The following is a 24423-nucleotide window of genomic DNA, read 5'->3' as shown; positions in this document are numbered from 1 at the left end:
AGCCAGGCGTGAAAGGGAGAGGCCTCGGAGAAATGGGTAACACAGTGGATGCCTTCTCATCTGAGCCCAGGTGGACGTGCTCCCCGCCCTTACCTCTAACTTCTCAGAGACGTATTCACACTCTGACATGAGCTGAGGTATGATTTCACTTTGTTTTCGGAGGTCTGTCAACTCCTACAGGAGACAGAAATTGGAAAAAGAATGTGAAAGCAAGTCAGATAAAATGTATTCTTGAAAATCCCCAACTCGTGCATACAATAATGGAAGCAGCTTTCGGAACCTGTGTTGTCTGCGTAAATAATAATGGCGATGATGTTATACTTAACACATGAGGTAATTCTAAAGGCTGAGTATGTTCCATGAATTAATGCATGAAGGCTGAACACCACCATGAAAAGAGAAGTATGATTCCTGTTTCGTAGATGGGGAAATCGAGGCTGAGAGAGGATTGGTAACTTGCCCATGGTCTCCACCCTCTGTATACAGTAAGTCCCCTACATATGAACCTTCAAGCTGCGAACTTTCAAAGATGCAAATGTGCGTTCACATGTCCAGTCATGTAAGTCAGTTCACGTGTCTGGCGTACATCGTCACGTGCGAGCATCCTCTACAAGTGGTGGTGCGTTTGTGTACTTTACTGTCCAGTACTGTATAGAGTACAGTCCTACAGTATCTTTATTTCATGCCCAGGATGTCCGGAAGCAAGCGTAGAAGCAGCAGTGATGCAGCTGGTACTACTACACTTTTCAAAGTACTGTACTGCAAGGTTAAAAATGTTTCCTTTGGTTTTTATGTCTGTTTTTTATGTATTATTTGTGTGAAAAGTATGATAAACTTATTACAGTACAGTAGGATACAGCCGATTGTGTTAGTTGCATACCTAGGCTAACTCTGTTGGACTTACAAACAAACTGGACTTAGGCAAGTGCACTCTTGGAGTGGAACTCGTTCGTGGGTAGGGGACTTGCTGTACTTAGCTGTCCTGTCCCCCAGAAAATAAATGACTGTGTGACAGGGGGTTCTCGCTGCATTAAGTTGACGGCAGAACACAACTCTGATAAAAGACCACCTATGAAAGCTTCCGAGTGCTTTAGCAAATGTTCAGCTCCCTCTTGGACCTGAGTGACTGATTACAGAATAAGTACAACAAGGAGGCTGCAGAGGGTAATGGTCAGGCCTTTGCTCTGGACTATCTGTGCCCTGGTGTAGCTTTTGGCTCTGTCTCTGTGCTGAGATCCGGGCAGCTGCCAGGGCTGGTCACATGCCCCACAGCTGCCTGCCGTGTCCTTGGGTGGAGATCACCCGCCAAGGCCCAGGGGACGCCAAGCAGCACCGCTCGGAGCCCCACGACCCACCGTCTCCTTTTCTCGGAGTTCCAACTCCAGCTCCTCAATTCTTCTCTTCAACTGGGTATTCTTCTCCTTCTCTCTGTTTATCTCGCTGCACTGCTCTTCCAGCTCGTCAATCTTTAATGAATATCACATGTTAAAGCAGGGATGCCAGTTTACTGTAGTCATTAAACAAAAGATCACCACAGCTCTTTTAAAGTAAACCATAAATTAACCCACTTATAAATTTTTCCTTGTGGCTACAGACAAACTCCACGGGGCTCCCCCTGGGCTATTTGCTCCTGCGGGCACAGGATGCCCTCATTTAACACCAACAAAGCCACAGAAGTCACAAAACCTGGCTTCAGTATGCTCTGGGCCTCTGGTTTTCTCTCACAGTCACAGGACGGTAGCTTTAGGTTTGCTTTAAGGATCTGTCACAAGTCGGGGCCAGACGTCCCATGAATCTATCTGCTTCTTTGCAGAATGACTGTCATTTTAATCATGCCCTGAATGATTCTGTTGCTTTTCAAGGGGTTAAGCAAGCAGGGTAGGGAACCGAGCAACTCTGTGGGACAGTGGCTACCAACTGGGACTCAATGACATTTCAAACGTTTTAAATCAAGATGACCTTTCCCCACTGATGCACGCAGAAGGGACCTGGCCCGTGGGCCTCTTCCTGGAGAGATGACAAGTGCAGGCTGAGGTACATCCCCAGAGTGCATCTTTCTCTCCTTCCCAAGCCTGACACCTCTGACACTGGGCATTTCCCAGGGGCCAAAGCATGGGTGCAGAGTGGACGGCAGGGGTGTAACCAGCAAGTAACACAAGAGCACCATGTTGATGGGGTTCCCCACAAGCAGGCAGCGGCAGTCCTCAGGGTGCAGGGCACTAGGGGGTCAACATGAGGACAATTCTTAGAGGTGACCTGCACCAGCCCTCAGGATCTGAACCTCCAGCCACAGGAGCTGCCGGAGATCCCACCAACGTCCACATCCCGCCCTGGGAATCAAGTTCCCAGTGCTTCCCGCCCAGGGAAGCTGACGCTCCGCACGGGGAGTAGGTTCCACTGCACGCACTTCCTCCACGCCCCCCCCACCCCCCACATGGCTCTTTGGTTCTTACACTCAGATGCAAAGTGAGAAACTCAGCTCTGCCCTTTGAAAAAGAAACAAAGGGCGATCAATCCCTCTGCCAAGCAGATCAGCCCAGCCTCAGAAGGGAAGGTGCAGAGTCAGCACTTGGCCTGCGCCCCTCACCATCAGCACTTTATGAAAAAACGACACGAGGCAGTTTCACATGCCACCTGCTCCGAAGTAAGACGTGAAGTAGGGGAGTGGTTCCCAGGGGCTCCACTCAGAACGGGTGGGCGGGTTATAAACGGGGGCAAGGGGAGCGAGTACCAATCTCAATGCGACCCGTACCCTGAAATCCTGCATTTACGGAGCAGACTGTGTTCACCGACTGTGGGATAAAAGTGCTGACCAGCAAAACAGCACAGCAACCCCAGGACCTCACCTGGGAACCCTAAAACAACCGCATCAACTCAGCCCAACTCCAGAGCATGAGAGACTAATGACAGGGAAGGGCGTGGGTGAATTCTGAAAAAAATTGAAAAGCCCCCATGTCAGGGTAGGAGGGTAGAGGGCACACGAGGCCCGTCCGCATCCGCCCACCTCACACGTCAAGGGCCGTATTCCTTTCCTTGCTGCCTATCTCACATTTTTAGAAAGAGCAGTTTGCAGGGAAGCAGGGTTTCTGAGCAATCACGCCTCACCATCTCCTGAATCTATTTTCTTCACTCACCCTCTGGATCCCTTTTCTCTACCGAAGATCACGGAACCACAGAAAATGCCAGAGGGAGGCCACCCACGAAAGGCCAACCCACAGCTCGCATCAGAGGGTGATCTTTGCGAGAGACAAAGCTGCAATCTCCCATTGATTTCTCTTCTCCTTTGCGATTGCAATTTTAAAACTTGGTTCAGGAAAGGTAATCAGTCAGTTCTGTACGTAGTAGCGTTCCCACTAAGGCAGGCAGGGAGGCGGAGGGGAGGACAAAGGGAGAAGCAGCGGGTCTTCCTCCTGCCCCTGGGACATGGGACCGAAGGCCAAGTGGGAGGCAGTGGGGAGAGGAAGGTCACGGCCACCCCGGCCCTCCCCACCTTGTTCCGGAGCCGGTCATTCTCGTCGTGGCAGAGGGAGAACTGCCTCTTCCACTGCTCCACGCTGGCCGCCGAGTCCTGTAGTGCCGTGGTCAGCCGGGCGTTGCTCTCCCGCAGGGTCTGCAGCTCGATCTCCCATTTCTTCACGTTGGCGGCGCTGCAGGGCGGGGGCCAGGCGGTGACCGGGAGGGTGGGCACCGTCCACCCGGCTGCCCTCCCCCCCCTCAGCCCATGCCTCGGGGCCACACCCTCTCCCACCGGTGGCCTGGCAGCGAGAACCACGTGCTGAGTGGGCCTGACACCTCCCTTTAGTGGGAACACGCTGCCTTGTTGGGTGATTTTCTCAAGGCATCACTTTAGAAGAGAACAGAATTCTCAGAGAAGGAAGAGATGTAACTTAGAATGAACTCAGCCATAAAAAAGAATGAAATCATGCCATTTGCAGCAACATGGATGCAACGAGAGATTATCCTACTAAGTGAAGTAAGTCAGACAGAGACAAATGCCATATGATGTCACTCTTATGTGGAGTCTAAAATATGACACAAATGAACTTATCTATGAAGCAGAAACAGGCTCACAAACATAAGAGAACAGGCTTGTGGCTGCCAAGGGGGAAGGGGCTGAGGGAGAGATGGATTGGGAGTTTGGGGTTAGTAGATGCAACCTATTATATACAGAATGGATAAACAACAAGGTCCTACTGTATAGCACATGGAACTATATTCAACGTCCTGGGATAAACCATAATGGAAAAGAATATAAAAAAGAATTATATATATATATATGTGTGTGTATAACTGAGTCACTTTGCTGTACAGCAGAAACTAACGCAACATTGTGAATCAACTCTACTTCAATTAAAAAAAAAAAGAAACTAAGAATGAAGCCACAGACTGTGGTAGAGACCCCTCCCCAGTCTGCTCCCTACTGACCCCTGGCCGCAGGACTGTTCTCTCCTGCCCCATGTCCCTTCGTTCCTGAAATGAGCCTCAGGAATGTAGGTTCTGAAGTGCTGGGGTGGACCCCGGGCCCTCTGACACTCTCATGAAAGCTGCGGACACTTTCAACAAGCTCCTGACACCCCCTCTCTGGAGCCCAACAACCCCAGGTTTAAACAAACAGCCTGGGTCCAGATTTGAGAGCTGAGGACTTGAGGACAGAGGAGACAGGGGCTGGGAGTCCCCTGAGGGCAGAACTGGGGTTCCAACAGCAGGATGTGTGAGGGAGCCCTGGCCGACCCTAGGTCACCTCAGGTCTGAGGGACGCCTCCACGTTACCACCAAACCACATGATAATCCTCTGTGATCAGTGAAGTTTGAAAAAACAAACTGGAATCAGGTTGCCCTCAGTTGCCGGTCCCATTCAACGCTTCTTTTGTTTCCTGTTTTGGAGACCAATGTTCACTGCAGCACTGTTTACTGTAGCCAGGACATGGAAGCGACCTACATGTCCATCAACAGAGGAACGGATAAAGACGTGGTACATACAGACAATGGAATATTAGCCATTAAAAGGAACAAAACTGGATCGCTTGTAGAGACGAGGATGGACCTTGAGACTGTCATACAGAGTGAAATAAGTCAGAACGAGAAAAACAAATATCACATAATATCGCTTATATGTGGAATCTAGAAAAATGGTAGAGATGAACTCATTTGCAAAGCAGAAATAGAGACACAGACGTAGAGAACAAACGTATGGTTATCAAGGGGGTGAGGGTGGCGGGGTGGGATGGATTGGGAGGTTGGGACTGACACATATACACTACTATGTATAAAATAGATAATTAATGAAAACCTGCTGTATCGCACAGGGAACACTACTCAGTGCTGTATGGTGACCTAAATGGGAAGGAAATCCAAAAAAGAAGAGAGATATGTATAGTTGATTCACTGTGCCGTACAGCAGAAACTAACACAACATTGTAAAGCAACTACATTCCAATAAAAATTAATTAACAAAAAAAAAACCACCTCAGACTTAGCCACTCTGAAAAAAAAAAAAAGAAAGTTTTTGGCTTCTAATCAATACTGCCTGGCTGAGGAGAGCTGTGTCTCTAAAGGCTTTTTTTTTTTTTTTTTTTTAAAGTAAATACAACTGTATTTTAATAATCTGCATTATCTTTCATCCACCTCAAGGTCCTAGAACTGTGATTGGAAAATATATACTTTTGGTTTCAAATACCACAGACTGAAAACATAGCAAAATATTGTTATGTGATTAATTTCAGAGTTAATGATTGAGCTGATTTCCGGAAATGGCTTCACACCCATTCCTGTAATTCACTCATCCATTCAACTGGGATTTAAAAACATTTATTTTTAGGGGTGGAATGTTTTCATCCAGGCAGCCCACTGTGACTCAACCAAAAATAGTCTTCAAGATCACCCGATGAGTAAAAGAGGCTGGTCACAGTTTTGTCCTTTGAAGTATCTGACAAAACCCAGGGTCCAAAGAAGGTGGCTGAATCTAAGGGTCTTATGTTCTTTCTGGAATTCCTTAATTCCTGTCAGATCACAGGAATTAAGCTCCACGCACTGGTCAGGCTGGCTGGCTGGCTTGCAGAGGTGGGTGCCTCTGGGAAGATTTACCAGCCATGTGACCTTGGGCAAGGACTCACTGTACCACCTGGGACTCAGTTTCCTTACCTGTAAAATGGGGGAATTAATATGATAGAGTTCTTAAACGGAGCAGGTCTGAGGAAAGCAGCTTCTCAGCCACAGAGAGGCTGGGGGAAGCTGGCCGAGTCCCCTGCCAGGTGAGCAGAATGACCCCCAAAGACAGCAGTTCTGAAGGTGCTCATGGGGCCAGCCTTACACCGTGAGACCCAGCCTAGCCTTTGGGAAACAGGCCACATTCTCAAGATATGAAAACACAAGCACAGGGCTTCCCTGGTGGCACAGTGGTTGAGAGTCTGCCTGCAGCTGCAGGGGACACGGGTTCGTGCCCCGGTCCGGGAAGATCCCACATGCCGTGGAGCGGCTGGGCCCGTAAGCCATGGCTGCTGAACCTGCGCGTCCGGAGCCTGTGCTCCCGAAAGGGAGAGGCCACAACAGTGAGAGGCCCGCGTACCGCAAAAAACAAACAACAAAAAACAAGGAAAACATAAGCACAGCTAGTACAGTCATTAAAAGTTAAAATCTTGTTGATATCGTCATGGGGGTTGTGTTAAATTTGTAGATTTAAGGGAAATTGATACTTTTTAAAATATTGAGGCTTCCTACCACTTCCCAATAGACTTTTTCTGTTTGTTGAATTATTCATGTATGGCCCTCAAAATCATTTGAGTTTTCTTCACAAAGATCCTGTACATTTCTTAAGTTTATTCCCATGTATTTTATGGTTCTAGTTCATATTGTAAAGGAAATCTCTTCTTCAAATATATAGTCTATGTGATGTTTGTTTGTATATAGAAAAGCTACTGATTTTTGTGAGATTTTATTTTCAAGATCGTTTCTTAGGTTTTAATATGTTTTTCAGTGTTATCATATATGAATAAATGATAAATTTGGCTTCTCAAAAACCAAAACAGGGACTTCCCTGGTTGTCCAGTGGTTAAGACTCCATACTCCCAATGTAGGGGGCACGGGTTTGACCCCTGGTTGGGGAACTAAGATCCCTCATGCTGCATGGCACGGGCCACCCCCCCAAAAAAAATGAAATGTAAGCACTGGGACAGGGACTTCCCTGGTGATCCAGTGGTTAGGACTCCATGCTTCCATTGCAGGGAACCCGGGTTCCATCCTTGGCTGGGGAATTAAGATCTCACAAGTCTCGCGGCATGGCAAAAAAAAAAAAAGCACAGGGACGCCTCTCTCTTTCTCACACACACACATAGATGCTGATGTGCACAGAGAACAACCATGAAGGCAGCTGGTCTTCCTTTGGCCAGGAGTCAAGACTGGACGCTCTGAGCAGGACCCAGTCTCCTTTCCCAAATTCCTGAAACCCTGCCCAATGGGAAAGGCTGCAGGGAAGTGCTGACCTGGGAGACAACAGCACCTGGATTTGAACATGCTCACCTCTGTGTCAGAGCGATCTTCAGCTTGTTGTTCTCAGACTTGAGGTGTGTGTTGGCAGGACCCGCAGAAGATGCCTTTTCATCGTCCGTTCCGTTGATGCTGGATGCCTGAGTGGAAGATGGGGTTTCACACCCAGGTTCCTGGCCAGACTGAATCACTTGCACACCTTATCGCTTGTCCTCATAGCAGAAGCAAATCAGGCATGATGAGGAACTGTGTGGTTATGAGTGTGGGAGAACCAACGCATCCAACCAGAATGCAGTAAAGGCTGACAAGTCCACAGACTAATAACAAGACTATCCGTGGAGACTCCACTTGGAGTCCAGACAGTCTGTGCATTTTACCCACAAGACAGCATACCGGGCCATTATGCAGAACCTTTTCACTCAAACTTTACAGGTAAACCTAACAAGCCCGGATACCTGATCTCCTTAAATAACACAGGACAGAAGCCACAGATTAAAAGAGGGGGAGAGTTTTAGGGACTTCCCTGGCGGTCCAGTGGTTAAGACGCCGTGCTTCCAATGCAGGGGGCGCAGGTTCAATCCCTTGTTGGGGAACAAAGACCCCACATGCTGCAGGGCATGGCCAAAAGAAAAAAAAAGAAAAAGAAAGGGGGGAGGAGGGTTTTATAATAAGAAACAGTGAACGAGTTAAGAGAAAAAGTATAAGAAGCTGAGATGCCTTAAAAATCCCGGGGCTAAGAGAGATGAACACACTCATTTGAAAAAAAAAAACAAAACAGGAATCAGATATGGGTGTCCGCGACTATTTAGCAATGTTATGAATATTCTGAAATGTTTGCTGTAATAAACCATACTACATGGAGGTGAAACCTCATCTGGTCTTGGATAAGATCTTAGAAAGATTTTATTTCGTCCAAGAAGAATAAAGGCAAAGGAAAGACAAGAAGGGAATGACGTATGTCTAAATTTCTACATCACAAAAAAGTGCCATAAACTATATCAGAATGTAAGCAACAATGTGGGGGAAATATTTTCAATGCATACTAAAAACAAAAATGCTAATACTATTCCTATACTAAAAAACCCCTAGAGTCCTCAACTTTGAGAGTGACGCTCTGAAATATTTATGGATGAAATGATGTCTGGCACTGGCTTTAAAACAAAGACGGAGGGAGAGGGGGGTGTAGATGAAACCATTGGTCATAGAGTCCTAATTGTTAAAGCTGACCTATGGATCCATGGGGGTTCATTTACCCAGTCCTGCCTAGTTTTGCATATATTCAAAACTAACCATGTTAAAAAATAAAGTTCTTGGAAATGAACACAAAAAAATGGAAAGGATATGCAATTGACATTTACAGAAGAAGAAATACATAGAATTAATAAACAAAAAAATTTAATCTCACTAGTAAAGAAATACAAAATTTAAAAAGCCAATAAAGTACATTTTTCTTCTGTCAAATCAACAAAGCTTTGTTGGGGAGGGAACGGGAGGGAAAAATGCTCTCATTCACTGCTGGTGGGAGTCACAATTGTACATTTCTGTAGGGATGTTTGCAGTGTGTGTCAAAAGCTCTCAAAACGTCCTACTGGGCTTCCCTGGTGGCATAGTGGTTGACAGTCCGCCTGCCGAAGCAGGGGACACGGGTTCGTGCCCCGGTCCGGGAAGATCCCACATGCCGTAGAGCGGCTAGGCCCGTGAGCCATGGCCACTGAACTTGTGCGTCTGGAGCCTGTGCTCCGCAACAGGAGAGGCCACAACAGTGAGAGGCCCGTGTACCGCAAAAAAAAAAAACAAAAAAAAAACAACGTCCTACCCCTTGCTGGGAAAACTGGACAGCCACATGTAAAAAATGAAATTAGAACACTCCCTAACACCATACACAAAAATAAACTCCAAATGGATTAAAGACCTAACTGTAAGACCAGACACTATAATACTCTTAGAGGAAAACATAGGAAGAACACTCTGTGACATAAATCACAGCAAGATCTTTTTTGATCCACCTCCTACAGTAATGGAAATAAAAACAAAAATAAACAAATGGGACCTAATGAAACTTAAAAGCTTTTGCAAAGCAAAGGAAACTATAAAACAAGACAAAAAGACAACCCTCAGAATGGGAGAAAATATTTGAAAACGAATCAACGGACAAAGGATTAATCTCCAAAATATATAAACAGCTCAGGCAGCTCAATATTAAAAAAACAAACAACCCAATCAAAACATGGGCAGAAGACCTAAATAGACATTTCTCCAAAGAAGACATACAGATGGCCAAGAAGCACATGAAAAGCTGCTCAACATCACTAATTATTAGAGAAATGCAACTCAAAACTACAATGAGGTATCACCTCACACCAGTTAGAATGGGCATCATCAGAAAATCTACAAACAACAAATGTTGGAGAGGGTGTGGAGAAAAGGGAATCCTCTTGCACTGTTGGTGGGAATGTAAATTGATACAGCCACTATGGAGAACAGTATGGAGGTTCCTTAAAAAACTAAAAATAGAACTACCATACGACCCAGCCATCCCACTACTGGGCATATACCCCGAGAAAACCATACTTCAAAAAGACACATGCACCCCAGTGTTTACTGCAGCACTATTTACAGTAGCCAGGTCAATGGAAGCAACCTAAATGCCCATCAGCAGATGAATGGATAAAGAAGATGTGGTACATGTATACAGTGGAATATTACTCAGCCATAAAAAGGAACAAAATTGGGTCATTTGTAGAGACGTGGATGGATCTAGAGACTGTCATACATAGTGAAGTAAGTCAGAAAGAGAAAAACAAATATTGTATATTAACGCATATATATGGAACCTAGAACAACGGTACAGATGAACCAGTTTTCAGGGCAGAAATAGAGACACAGATGTGGAGAACAAACGGACACCAATGGGGGAAAGTGGTGGGGGTGGTGGTGGTGGGATGAATTGGGAGATTGGGATTGACATGTATACACTAATATGTATAGAATGGATAACTAATAAGAACCTGCTGTATAAAAAATAAATAAAATAAAATCCAAAAAAAAAAATTGTTGACCAGAAAAAAAAAAAGTCCTACCCTTAACCCAATACTTCCACTTCAAGAATTTATCCTGCAGAAACCATCAAATGCACAAAAGGTGTGCAAGAATGCTTAGCATGGTGTTATTTATATTAATGAAAAATTAGAAACAACACCGATGTCCCAAATTGTAGGAGGTTAATGGAATAAGTTGTGATACAAACACTGGAATACTAGCTAGCCATTAAAATAGTTTTCAAAAGGGATATTTGAAAACACAAGGAAAGGATCATAACAAATAAGTTTTTTAAAAGAAGATTAAAAAGAATAACACAAAAATATACTGGAAAGCTATATTAGGAAAAAACACACCAAAACATTAACAAAATATCTTTGGTAACTCTTATTGTATAATACTCTTAGCATTCCAAAAAAAAAAAACACAGAGAAAGTCCTTAGACTATGGACCATTTCAAGTGCCCAATTTTACAGATCCTCAGCGATTACTCAGTACAATAATTAGTATACTAAATTAACAGTATCATTTAGATGTCATTAAAGATTATTTACAAAGATTCAGGAAAGTTCCTGCCCACTTGAAGTCTAATACACATTCATTTCCATAAATCCGTAGGGGCATCTTTTATAGGATTCAGCTTCAGCTATTGCTGACGGCCAAGTCTAGGGTGTTGATCTTGACTGCTCAGGAATGCCCACGCCTCCTGTTCTCTTTCCACAAGCTGTCCCGACATCCATCCATAGCTGGTCTGGCCTGGCCATTCTCCACCCCACAGCCTCCTCTCCGATCTTCCTGCCCTCAGCTCCTCCCTGACTTCCTCACCACCCGCATGCAACCTTCATGGCAATTCCTGATCAGTAGCCATAAAACATCTCCAGTGTCTTCCCATTATCCAACAATAAATAATTAAGTAAGAATGATCCACTCATGCAGAATTTCAGGTCCTCCACAGTACCTCCAAGTGCATCTCTGTTCCTCCCACTGTGCACCTCACCCCTAGGCAGGGAGACCCCTGGCTGCCTTGCATTTACATCATGCTTATCCCTAATCCCAGACCCCAGCTCCTACGTCTCGTCAGGTCTCCCTTTCCCTGTCTCTCTACACATAACTATGTCACTAGGTCAAGGTTTCCACCTACCACTACACACCCCAATCTAGACGTCAGGAAGGCAGGTATTTTTATTTCAGGTTAAAATAGGTCCCTTTTAGTCAATTATCACACTTTTAAGTAGACAGATAACTCAGTTCCTGGCAAAGCCACATTTACGTTGGCTAAACCAGAGCTCTTGGAATACCACCTCCCACTACACACCCCAATCTAGACGTCAGGAAGGCAGGTATTTTTATTTCAGGTTAAAATAGGTCCCTTTTAGTCAATTATCACACTTTTAAGTAGACAGATAACTCAGTTCCTGGCAAAGCCACATTTACGTTGGCTAAACCAGAGCTGTTGGAATACCACCTCTCACCTGACTTTGTTATAATAGGGAGACAGACGAGGACTCTCTGGCATCGATCAAGTTTTCTCTGTCATGGGCACAGGTACCTGCATTTGTCCATGAGCATCCTTCACGCAGACCTCACCTCCCAACACAGAAAGAAAACACTTCACCTTGGCATTGTTTTTTTGTTTTTTTTTTTTGCAGTACACGGGCCTCTCACTGTTGTGGCTTCTCCCGTTGCAGAGCACAGGCTCCGGACGCGCAGGCTCAGAGGCCATGGCTCACGGGCCTAGCCGCTCCGTGGCATGTGGGATCTTCCCGGACCGGGACATGAACCCGCATCTCCCGCATCGGCAGGCGGACTCTCAACCACTGCGCTACCAGGGAAGCCCATTGGCATTGGTTTTTAAACCGTGACCAGAGGACATCCCAGACCAGGGACATGCATTAACTCTAATCTCATCAAACGTTTTCCATCCAAAATATATCACCACATCCTGAAAAATTCAAGAGTCTCTTACATGTCACATTCATCTCACTGTGAGCAGGCTAATAGTTGAAAAAGTTCTCAAAATGCCCTACTGCGAAAATTTCCTATTTCTTGTCAAAAGTGACAAGGAACAGAGTCTCAATCGCTGATTATAGTCATTCATTTTACGGACAAATTACTTACTTGGGAATGATTGCTCGAGGTCTCGATTTTCTCCTGAGATTTGTCTCTGGCTAGTCTGGCAGCTTCTTTCACCTCCTGGAATTTCTCTGCAAACTGAACGTGAAGAAGAATTATTAGGGATTTCCTTAACCTTACACATGGCTGATATTCAGAACCTACCTTTATTATTTTGCATTCCTTTTAAGCCAATAAATCCTGTATAAATCCAGAAGAAGGATTTTATTTGAGATTAAAAAGAAATGAATATAATGAATGCTTTTTCCAAAAAAAACCACTATTGGCCAAGGTCAGATCTGAACGAATTTCTAAGATACTGAAGCTAGATTTGATGGCAAAATATTAAAAACACATACCTCTGGCTAACAGCACCCAATACAAATGCAACAAAAGAAACTTAGCTATAGTGCAAAAGGAATCCACGAAAAACTTCATAATCCCTATTGAAAAATCCAAGAACTCTTACAAGTCAATGTCATGAAAAACAAAAACACCCAAAAAGTTGAGAAGGAACAGTCCTAGATTTTTTTTTTTTTTTTTTTTTTTTTGCGGTACGCGGGCCTCTCACTGTTGTGGCCTCTCCCGTTGCGGAGCACAGGCTCCGGACGCCCGGGCTCAGCGGCCATGGCTCACGGGCCCAGCCTCTCCGCGGCACGTGGGATCCTCCCGGACCAGGGCACGAACCCGTGTCCCCTGCATCGGCAGGTGGACTCTCAACCACTGCGCCACCAGGGAAGCCCAGTCCTAGATTTTAAAAGCCTAAGATATAAAACAGCAAAATGCAACGTGTAGCCTAGGACTGAGTCCTCTTTTGAACAGACCAAGTAGAAGACTTCTGGGCAACAAGGAGGGAAATGTGAGCATGGACTGGATAAGATGACACCAAGGAGTTACTTTATTTATTTATCTATTTATCTATTTATTTATTTATTTATGGCTGCTTTGGGTTTTCGTTGCTGCGGCGAGCGGGGTCTACTCTTCGTTGCAGTGCACCGGCTTCTCATTGCAATGGCTTCTCTTGCTGTGGAGCACGGGCTTTAGGCGCATGGGCTTCAGTAGTTGTGGCGCATAGGCTCAGTAGTTGTGGCTTGCGGGCCCTAGAGTACGCAGGCTTCAGTAGTTACAGCGCTCAGGCTCGGTAGTTGTGGCTCGTGGGCTCTAGAGCGCAGGCTCAGTAGCTGTGGCGCACGGGCTTCATTGCTCCGTGGTATGTGGGAGCTTCCCGGACCAGGACTCCAACCCGTGTCCCCCATATTGGCAGGTGGATTCTTAACCCCTGCGCCACCAGGGAAGTCCAGGAGTTATTATTAATTTTGTTAGAAGTGCTGATGATGTTTTGGTTGTTGGGGAACGTGATTCTTTAGAGATCAACACTGAAGTATTTAGGCGTGAAATGTCTCGATGTCTGTAATTTACTTTAAAGTACTTCAGCAGCAATAAAAACAGATGAAGCAATGTGGCACAGTGTTCACTGTTAAATCTACGTGATGCGCATATGGGTGCCCATTATACTATGCTCTCTGCTTTCAAAAATGTTTTAATATTTTCTTAAAAGAAAAAAATTTTTAAAATCCCAGGGCAATCATATCAATCACTGCTTTATAGTCACTGACAAGGCAACTGATTTTAATCAGCTAATACGTTGTTTGAACAGAGAACATTCTATGATAGCTAATGCTGACATCACACAGCAAGAGAGAGCCAAATGTTGCTGAGAAACGAAAAACAGCTGGCCAAGTGGCAAGGCCACCAACAATTCTGTGGCTTTTGCTGAGAACTCTATTTCTGAGCACAGGCCGCCCTCTGAGTGCTTCACAAAGCCAACAACAATGGTCTGCTTTGGGAAACCTTGCCGGGTGATAGCCGTTGGTCAACCAAGCACCCAGTAGAGGCAGAGAAGGTCAGTGTGGCAACGCTGGCCTGTGTTGCTCCCACAGGCCTGTAAATAAAGCCACAGCTACAGGGCTTCATTTAACCAACCTAGAGCTGTCAGAGAAAAATCACATTACCTGTTGCTTAAAAGACGTGAGGTCTAGCAAGGATGGACAAAGCACCCGCCTTCCTTTTAGGGGCCCCGTAAGTAAAAACATCATGTCATGAACTCCTTGACGGCAGGGTCCACGCTTTTCCTCTTTGCACCCTCCCCTGACACCTGGCAGAGAGCAGGCACAAATAAGTTTGTTCAGTGAATGAATGAGCTCTGGGTTCCAGATTTGCACACCTACGCCCACTTGAAAAAAAATCATGTCAAAGTACAGGCCAAACCTAGGGACCTAAGAAGGTACTGTGGTAAGTGTCTTGGGAGTATTCTGCCCCATCTTTCTGCTTCCTAAGCTTTACTGATTGGATCAACCTAGGAACTAGATAGAGCATCACTTGGAATATGAACATTATCCCGGAAGAGATTTTGTGCAGGCACTATAAAGGTCTTTCAATCTTATTAAGACATTAAAAGATGCAACTTTTAAAAGGTATGATCTTAAATGTTTTTGTGCCCCACTATCAACTAAAAGTCAAACGTGATTTGAAGAAAACGGTAATGCATGTGGTTCTCAGTAGACACACCTGCTAATGGAGTCTCCCCATGCTGTGCTTAGGAAGGTGGGGCTGGCTGTCTCCCACAAGCATCTCAATTCACCAGGCTCCCAAACCAAAAGCATTGTTCTTTACAGCCTGTCCTTGTGCCTGTCAGGGTCTCTTTCTCTCAGGGTCTTATTCGAAGTTGCTTGTAAACTAGATTGGACATGTCATCAGCCAGGGTCATGCTTATTCAGTCAACAAACATGGTCTGAGCACCATTCACACCTTCAGCAAACAAAAATTTTCACCGTGAGCTGGGCCATGCCCTAGGTTAGGTGCTGCGGTGTGAACACTGTGTATGTATCAGATAGAGGGCGAGACTTGGGTAGCAGGAGATAGTGGCAAAGAAGTCAGCAAATAAAGCCCTGCCGGGCTTTGATAGAACAAGTTGCCTCTGGATGGAGCTTGGGGGCCTCCATTCTGTCTGTCTCCTCCTACCTGACCCTGAACATCTGGGATGACCCTCAGCTCAACTCTTGGAGACTCAGCCCAGAGCACAAACCTTCAGTTCCAATGGGCCCTTCTCTCTTTGTCCCCTGGCACCCATCATGGTGGCCCCTCCAGGTGTCCCACAGTTTTGTCTTGGGTGGGCCTACTTAGTACCCTCTTCCCCTAGACCCTCAGCATAGGCACATCTACAAGGTAAGGAGTTTAATGGCTTCTTAACAGACATTCTCTTGTTTGCTCCTCTCCATCCTCTGTAGGACAGGAATTCTTTTTTTTTCTTAATATTTTATTTATTTATTTATTTGGTTGTGCCGGGTCTTAGTTGTGGCAAGTGGGCTCCTTAGTTGCGGCAGGCAGGCTCCTTAGTTGTGGCATGCTCACTCTTAGTTGTGGCACGCATGTGGGATCTAGTTCCCTGACCAGGGATCGAACACTGCATTGGGAGTGCGGAGTCTTAACCACTGTGCCACCAGGGAAGTCCCTAGGATGGGAATTCTTATGTATAGTTTCCTGAAAAGAAAATGGAGTCTTAGAGAGGTTAAAATTTGCCCATGGTCACATGGCTAGTAAATAATAAACCTGAACTTGAGCCCAGATCTGATTTCCACACAATCATCCACATATCCAGTTACTTTCGTGTGTTTATAAGAATGCCAAGAGTCTTGTCCACAGCAGTTGCTAAACACTTATTGATTGGATTTTCCATTTGCAAAGAGATGCCCTTACCTTAAAATAGAATTGTACTCACTTCCTCTTTAAAAGAAAATTCTAAAAGCTTTAACTCCAAAACAGGCCATGGGAACCTTTAAGGCAAAGACAAGGCCTGAGGATTAGAATAGCAGATACAGAATGAGGGGCCCAGGCGACAAGTTCTGATTTTACAGCTCTCCTCAGCTTCACTATTTAGCTGTTCTTTTTCTCAGTTACAAAAGAGGGGCAAGGAACAACTGTCACACATACATCAAAACACACATCCTTGTAGGACCTCAAGGTGACAGTGCTACTACACAGGCAGACCTCACTTTATCACATTTCACAGATACCGTGTTTTTTACAAATTGAAGGCTGGTGGCAACCCTGCATCAAGCAAGTCTATCGGTACCATTTTTCCAACAGTATTTGCTCACTTCATGTCTCCGTGTCACTAATTCTCACAATGTTTCAAACTTTCATGGTGATCTGCCATCAGTGATCTTTGCTGTTACTAAAATTCAGTGACGCCTCAGATAATGGTTAGCAATTATTAGCCACAACGTATTTTTTAAATTTAGGTATATACATTGTTATTTTCGACATAATGCTAGTGCACACTTAACGGACTACAGTAGAGTGTAAACATAACTTTTACATGCACTGCGAAGCCAAAAAATTTGTGTGACTTGCTTTATTGCAAGATTTGCTTTATTGCGGTGGTCTGGAACCAAATTCACAATATCTCCAAGGCACGCCTGTGAACGGTAACAGCCTAGAACATCTCAAAAAAGGGGAGAAAAGGACATGTATTCTCGACTCCTAGGGATGAGATAAGACACTCGGTTAGAATGTACAGTCTTACTATGTACTCACAGCTACCCTGAGGTCCTCTTACTACTGTCAGTATACAAATGGGGCACAGATGGGTTTCGACACTGGCCAAGTTCACACTGGGACTGAACACAGGCCATCTGAAGCCAGTGCTGGACACTCCGGGGCCCTATGATTTACCTGCTTAACTGCTACCTTAGCTAAGATGCCCAACTCTGACACTTATCAGCCTTTCAAATGCAGGCAAATGAACTGCTCTGTACCTTGGTTTCTTTATATATGAAATGTGGGTACTAATACACGGATCACTGGAGGATGAGAGATGGGGCTTTGCTGGGTGTAAGATAGGGGTTCAAGAGAGAGAAGCACAGCTTCTCTGGCCTTGACCGGACTTAATACCACGAACTTTAGTAAAAGAATGCCACAAAAGGGTGAATTCATTCAGTCAAAAGTATTAACTAGTTATCTCTATGTGCTAGGGACTGCGCTGGGTACACTGAAATACCCAAGAAAGACTTGGTTCCTGTCCTCAAAGGAATTCTGAGTCTGTAGGGGATTTCGTTTTATATTCAAATGGGTGAGAATCAAAAGAATTTTTTATCAGAAAATAAGCTTAAAATGTAATGAAGTAGGATAAGCTCTATCAGATACATTTTAGGTAAATAAATAATCATTTAAAAAGAGGTGGCATTATGGGAATAGGCCCTACCATTTATATAAAAAATAGCTATGACAAAGGAGGAATCATAAATTAATGGAGAAAATTATTCAAAAATATGATTGAGATAATTTTGGTAAACTGAGGGGAAATGAATTTAAATCCTTAGGCGAACCAGTAGCATGACAAATCAACGATGGGTTAAAGGGGTAAGTTTTTTTTTTTTTAATCTGGATGCAAGCAGAGTTGAACATTCATCAGACTTCTGCTTGAGGGGTGAGAGGGTAATTTTCTAAACTTGTAAGAAACAAAAGAAAATCACAAAAGTGACAGACTTGACTGCCTAACAATTCAAAGCTTTCGAATATAAAAAGAAAAAAAAAAAAAAAACTAAATCAGAAGGGAAACAACAGAGTGGGGGAAATATCTATAGCTAGGCCAGTACAACAGAAAAAGGGCCATTATCTTTAGTACAGAAAGAGTTTGTACAAATTGAAAAGGAAAATATGAAAACCCCGAGAGATAAATGGCAAAATTCAGGAATAAAAAATACAACAAGTAGGGCTTCTCTGGTGGCACAGTGGTTGGGAGTCCGCCTGCCGATGCAGGGGACACGGGCTCGTGCCCCAGTCCGGGAAGATCCCACATGCCGTGGAGCGGCTAGGCCCGTGAGCCATGGCCGCTGAGCCTGTGCGTCCGTAGCCTGTGCTCCACAGCGGGAGGGGCCACAACAGTGAGAGGCCCGCGTACCGCAAAAAAAAAAAAAATACAACAAGTAAACAGTTTATAGAGAAGATCGTTCAGCCTTGCTGGAAATGCAAAGCAAAATACTGAGGCACCATTCTTTGCCTGCTGAATTAGCAAACGCTAAAAACAATTATAATATCCTGTGCTGGCAAAGGTATTCCTGGCAGCATTGTGACTGGTACAGCCCCACTGAGAAGCAATTTGGAAATATGTATCGTAAGTGAGAAAAAAACGTTCCTACCCACTGACCTAGTGAGATCACTTTTGGGAAACTATTCTTCAAAAATAATTGGGAATATGAAAAAAAAAAAAAAAAGACCTTCAATATAAAGATGTTAATCCTAGCATTAACTACAATCATGAAAAACTGGAAGCAATCCAGGGCGCCCTGGGAGAAGGATGGGAGGTTTCCACTCACAGCCTCCAACTGTTGGAATGAAAGCAGTCCTCACTGAGCGAGGTGCCAAGATGACCGTCCTTTGGTGAAAAAGCCCCTCTCTCCAAGTCTTAAGCTTTCTCATATTTCCCCCCTTATTATAAAAAAAGCACACATGCTTGTACATTTAGTTAAGTATAATTTAGGAAAAAATATCTTTTTAAAACCTAGAGTCCCATCACCCAGAGATAAGCACTAACCATATAAATTTTTGACTTTTTCCTATCTGTACACATGCAGCCGCTCCACATGTTCGTTAAGAAACAGAATACTGTACATCTGCTTTTCTAGCTACTTTTGACGTTAACGATACGACAATACTTCCACGCACTTACATGATCGCCTATTACATTACCTGAACCGCTGCACAATATCACCCTGAAGGATATACTGGAGTTTATTTAATTTCCTATGGCTGGACACTTAGGCTGGTGTTTTTGTCTTTCTGTTTTTGCTATTATAAATGATGCTGCAAGGAAAATTCTTGTAGCTAATTCCCTGGACGCAGTTACAATCATTTCCTTAGAATAGATTCCTGTAAATAAAACTCATGGATCAAAGGACATTCAAACCACAAATGTTTCTTAATATATGCCAAATTCTCATGTCTTTACTTATTAGGATCATTTTCTATAGTTTTTAAACGTGTGGTAATAATTTTGTGATCAAAATCATCATCATCGTATATTATGATAGAAAATGAAAGACTTCTATTGTTTTATGTCATTTGTGGCTTTTTCGGCCTGGGTCTTTGAAGACCCTAGGGCAGATGCTACCTATTTGCTTATTCAAAATCCATTTCTTCTTTTCCCTTAGCTTAACAGAATCTCAATTTGTCTAGAGCAGGACATTTCCCAGGTGGTAGAGAATGAGAACTGATCTAAGCTGACCATGGTAAGACATTTGTCTGCCTCTATTTTTTTTTTTCCTGAAGGTGGGTGTGGGAGGGTGGCCTAGGGACCCAAGACTGATAACAGTATCCCCAAAAGAAATCTGCCAAGGGAGTTTACAGGGAGGGTTGTGGTACCACCCTCCTGCCACGAATGCAGATGTGATGGATAGAGCTTAAGAAGCCATTTTATCATCATGAGGAAAAGGATAGTCAAAGAAACAAAACACACAGAGCCCTACACCCGATATCACGGAGCCACTGTACTAATGCTGGCAACTGCCTGCCTTAGGACTTCTCTTTTGTATGAAAAGCATAAGCCCTCTGTTACTTGCAGCCAAAAAACGTTCTAACTAAAACATATCAAAAGAATGTTCAATATCCCCCACTGAAAGAAAAATTAGCCTTTTAAATCACAAAGGTAGGAGATAGAGCAATGCTCTCACAACTACACTGAGTTAATGAAGTGAGCATAAGGACACAAATTTGAATTTGAAATGACATAACTGAAAAGGGTCAAAAGCAAATGCCACGTATGGGTCAGGGTTTAGATGGACCAATCACAGAGCACTAGCAAGTCCACCCTGGATCACTCCGCTTCACGGCAGAATGTGTTTCCTTCTGCCTGCAATGAGTGAGATGGACACAAACATCTCAAGGTCATATGCCAGAAACCATCTAAACTTTAACAACTGGTTCATTCTTACACTTGGTTCTCCTTCCTTTGATCTCTTCAGAAGCCCTTCCTTTTGTCAGAACACCTAAGTCCCTTTTCAACATTCTTCAGTAGGCTGAGGCGTTATGCCCTCTTCAGCGGGTGGACAGAGTCCCAGCTTACCTCCGGGGAAATGTAGCTCCTGTCATTTTGGAAAGCCTATATAAAGAGCAGAAAGTGTCCCTGTAATACTTTCTGGATTTTGGTGTGAAGTGGTCCTTATAAAGGGAGCAGTAAAGACAAAGGTATCTATTTTACTCCTGGGGGGTAAAAAGGGAAGTGTGTATAAAGTGTTCTTAAATGAAAACATCCACACTGGTGTCCCTTTTTCTAGCCTAGTTATAGTGTTTGATTACCAACTCCCCTTTCAGGTCTGTGGGTGGCTGCTCTGTGAAGTCGAGAATATTCAGCCACAGCTGTCCTCTCTGCAACACACCTCGGGAACCCGTTAGGCCCAAGTTCCTCTGTGCTAATTGCCACTTGTCGAGAGTGCCAGCCTCACATCATGGTAATTTATCAGTGTGTGGTTAATAGTTCCCTTCAAAGGGAAGGGGACAAGTTGACTTCAAACATCCTGAACAAAGGAGACATCTGAGGGCTTCTTTGGTACGGCTTTGTGACAATGGCAGGTCACAGTCACAAAGCGGGACTCCAATGCCGCTGGAGGAGACCGGGTAACTCGGGAAGACAGGGCACTCCCCTTTAATGATAGGACACCTTCTTCTGTCTGGGAAAAATTAGAAGTGGCCACACCTGGAAGCAGGCACAGCCCAAGGTCTCTTCAGTTCTCGGGGGCACAAAGAATGGGACTTTAACAACTTGTTCTCATTTTTGTTCTGAGTTCTCCCTCCTTTCAACTCTTTTCGTTGATACGTTACCCCTTATCCTTCCTAGCTACTCTGAGTCCTCCAAAGATTGAAGAAATTGTTCCAGGCAACTGAGAGTAACCCTCAAACCATCCTAGGCTTCCGTGAAGAACTCCAGCCCTGGGTGGGATCAGGGGCCGTGGAGCCAAGGTGGGCCCAGCCAGGACCCCTTCGCTGACAGAAGCCCCCCATCTGACCCTGCCCAGCAGTCTGAGGCTTCCAGGCCTATCAGTCTGGATAGGAGACACTTGGCAGGGGAGGCATTGCTCCCACCACCCCTCTTCTCCCCACCAGGCACTTCTTCAGAGGGAAAAGGCATGCAATCCCCAAGAACCACTTCAGACAGAGGTTCTGGTTAATTATTCTTTCAACAAATCACCATCATACTTGCTTCCACCTTATAGAAATTCACTCTGATCCTCACAGCACCTATTCCTCTTCCTCATTTCAGACAATGGCATCACATCATCCATCCATCCCCAACCCAGTCTTTGCCTCCCACATCGACTCACCGAGTGCCACCAGTTTAGCTCCTCAGTATTTCTTAAATCTCTCCAACTCTTACACAAGCCCTCATCATCTCTCATCTGGACTAACACAAGGGAATCTGTCTTGATGCCAGAAAAAAATCCACCTAAAATGAAAATCTGATCATTTTTTTTCTTGGCTTAAAATCTTTCACAGGCCATAGGATAAAGTCCAGAAACTCTGGCATGACACAGAAGGCCTTCCAACAGCTGGCCTCTATCAGCCTTCCCCACCCCCAACACCTGGGCACCCTGTTAACAGTGAACCGTTTGCAGTTTCCCTCACACAGTGTCAGGATTTTGCCTGTGCTCCTCCCGTTGTCTGGAGGATGATGGAAAAGGGAAATCCTCCCTGTGGCACGACGTGGAACATCTCGTTGTCCGGTGTGCACAGGAGAGGTGACCTGGAGTTGGAGTCTACACTGAACCCTGGGGAAATGGTTAAGGGCCTAGCTGCATGGGAGGGAATGGGAAGAAATCAAGCTGGAGGGGTAGTGACAAAGAGATCTGGGAAATGGCTACAACAATGGGCCCAAATCGAACCAGAGCCTGGAGATATTCACGTTCCCTATGAATGCTTGCAATGGACTGAAAGTCTGTGTCTCCTTCAAATTCATATGTGGCAATCCTAACCCTCAGTGGGATGGGCTAGGAGGTGGAGCCTTTGGGAGGTAACTGGGTCATAAGGATGGAGCCCTCATGGCTGGGAATAATGCCCTTATAAAAGAAACTGCAGGGCTTCCCTGGTGGCACAGAGGTTGAGAGTCCTGCCGATGCAGAGGACACGGGTTCGTGCCCCGGTCCGGGAAGATCCCACATGCCGCGGAGCGGCTGGGCCCGTGAGCCATGGCCGCTGAGCCTGCGCATCCGGAGCCTGTGCTCCGCAACGGGAGAGGCCACAACAGTGAGAGGCCCGCGTACTGCAAAAAAAAAAAAAAAGAGAGACCGCAGAGAGCATTCTTGCCCTCTTTTCAACATGTGAAAATACAATGAAAAGCTGACAGTCTGCAACTTGGAAGAGCGCCTTCACCTGACTTGACCATGCTAGCTCCCTGATCTCAGACTCCAGCCTCCAGCACTATGAGAGGCTGTCCACAGCAAAGGAATCCATAAACAAGACAAAAAGACAACCCTGAGAATGGGAGAAAATATTTGCAAACGAAGCAACTGACAAAGGATTAATCTCCAAAATATACAAACAGCTCATGCAGCTCAATATCAAAAAAAAAAAAAATGGGCATAAGATGTAAATAGACATTTCTCCACAAAGAAGACATACTGATGGCCAAGAGGCACATGAAAAGATGCTCAACATCACTAATTATCAGAGAAATGAAAATCAATACTACAGTGACGTATCACCTCACACCGGTCACAATGGCCATCATCAAAAAATCGACAAACAATAAATGCTGGAGAGGGTATGGAGAAAAGGGAACCCTCCTGCACTGTTGGTGGGAATGTAAATTGATACAGCCACTATGGAGAACAGTATGGAGGTTCCTTAAAAAACTAAAAATAGAACTACCATATGACCCAGCAATCCACTACTGGGCATATACCCTGAGAAAACCATAATTCAAAAAGACACATGCACCCTAATGTTCATTGCAGCACTATTTACAATAGCCAGGACATGGAAGCGACCTAAATGTCCATCAATAGAGGAATGGATAAAGAAGATGTGGTGCAGGTGCATATATACAATGCAACATTACTCAGCCATGAAAAGGAATGAAATTGGGTCATTTGTAGAGACGTGGATGGACCTAGAGACTGTCATACAGAGTGAAGTAAGAAAGAGAAAGACAAATATCATATATTAACGCATATATGTGGAATCTGGAAAAATGGTATAGATGATATTATACCATTTTTATGCAAAGCAGAAACCGAGGCACAGACGTAGAGAACAAATGTAAGGATACCGAGGTGGAAAGCGGGGGTGGGAGGAACTGAGAGACTGGGATTGACATATATACACTATTGATACTATGTATAAAATAGATAACTAGTGAGGACCTACTGTATAGCACAGGGAACTCTACTCAGTGCTCTGTGGTGACCTAAATGGGAAGGAAATCCAAAAAAGAGGGGATATATGTATATGTATAGCTGATTCACTTTGCTGTACAGTAGAAACTAACACAACATTGTAAGGCAACTATACTCCAATAAAAATTAATTATAAAAAAAAAAAAAGAACTGTGAGAGGCTGTTGTTTAAATACCCAGTCTATGGTATTTTGTTATAATAGCCTGAACAGACCAAGACAATGTTCTTCTGAAGCCTCCACCCTCCAGCAAAAAGAAACCTTAGAACTAGGGGCAGGAAGGCTGCTCTATGGGTACCCAGTCCTTCTCTTCCCCAGGCAGCCTGGCCCTTGCTCAAAAGGCTT

General features: G+C 44.7%; 1 protein-coding gene across 9 annotated transcripts in view; it reads right to left on the bottom strand.

Moving 5' to 3' along the window:
• Window positions 1-24423, bottom strand: part of HOMER2 (homer scaffold protein 2) — a 98893-nt gene that overhangs the window by 7115 nt on the left and 67355 nt on the right. For all 9 annotated transcript variants that reach the window (XR_003795889.1, XM_029237743.1, XM_029237739.1 and 6 more), the window contains exons 4-8: window positions 12640-12732; window positions 7516-7622; window positions 3491-3647; window positions 1356-1466; window positions 94-174 (exon numbers count right to left, since the gene is read on the bottom strand). Coding sequence is in view for 8 of the 9 variants with exons in the window: in XM_029237743.1 (XP_029093576.1) it covers window positions 94-174; window positions 1356-1466; window positions 3491-3647; window positions 7516-7622; window positions 12640-12732 (549 nt within the window). In the remaining variant the exon portion in view is untranslated. The remainder of the gene's footprint in view (window positions 1-93; window positions 175-1355; window positions 1467-3490; window positions 3648-7515; window positions 7623-12639; window positions 12733-24423) is intronic.

This window comes from Monodon monoceros, unplaced genomic scaffold, assembly GCF_005190385.1.
Source record: "Monodon monoceros isolate NGI ecotype Baffin Bay Population unplaced genomic scaffold, NGI_Narwhal_1 Super_Scaffold_21, whole genome shotgun sequence".
Lineage (NCBI taxonomy): Eukaryota > Metazoa > Chordata > Mammalia > Artiodactyla > Monodontidae > Monodon > Monodon monoceros.
This window is presented reverse-complemented; position numbering and strand designations above follow the sequence as displayed.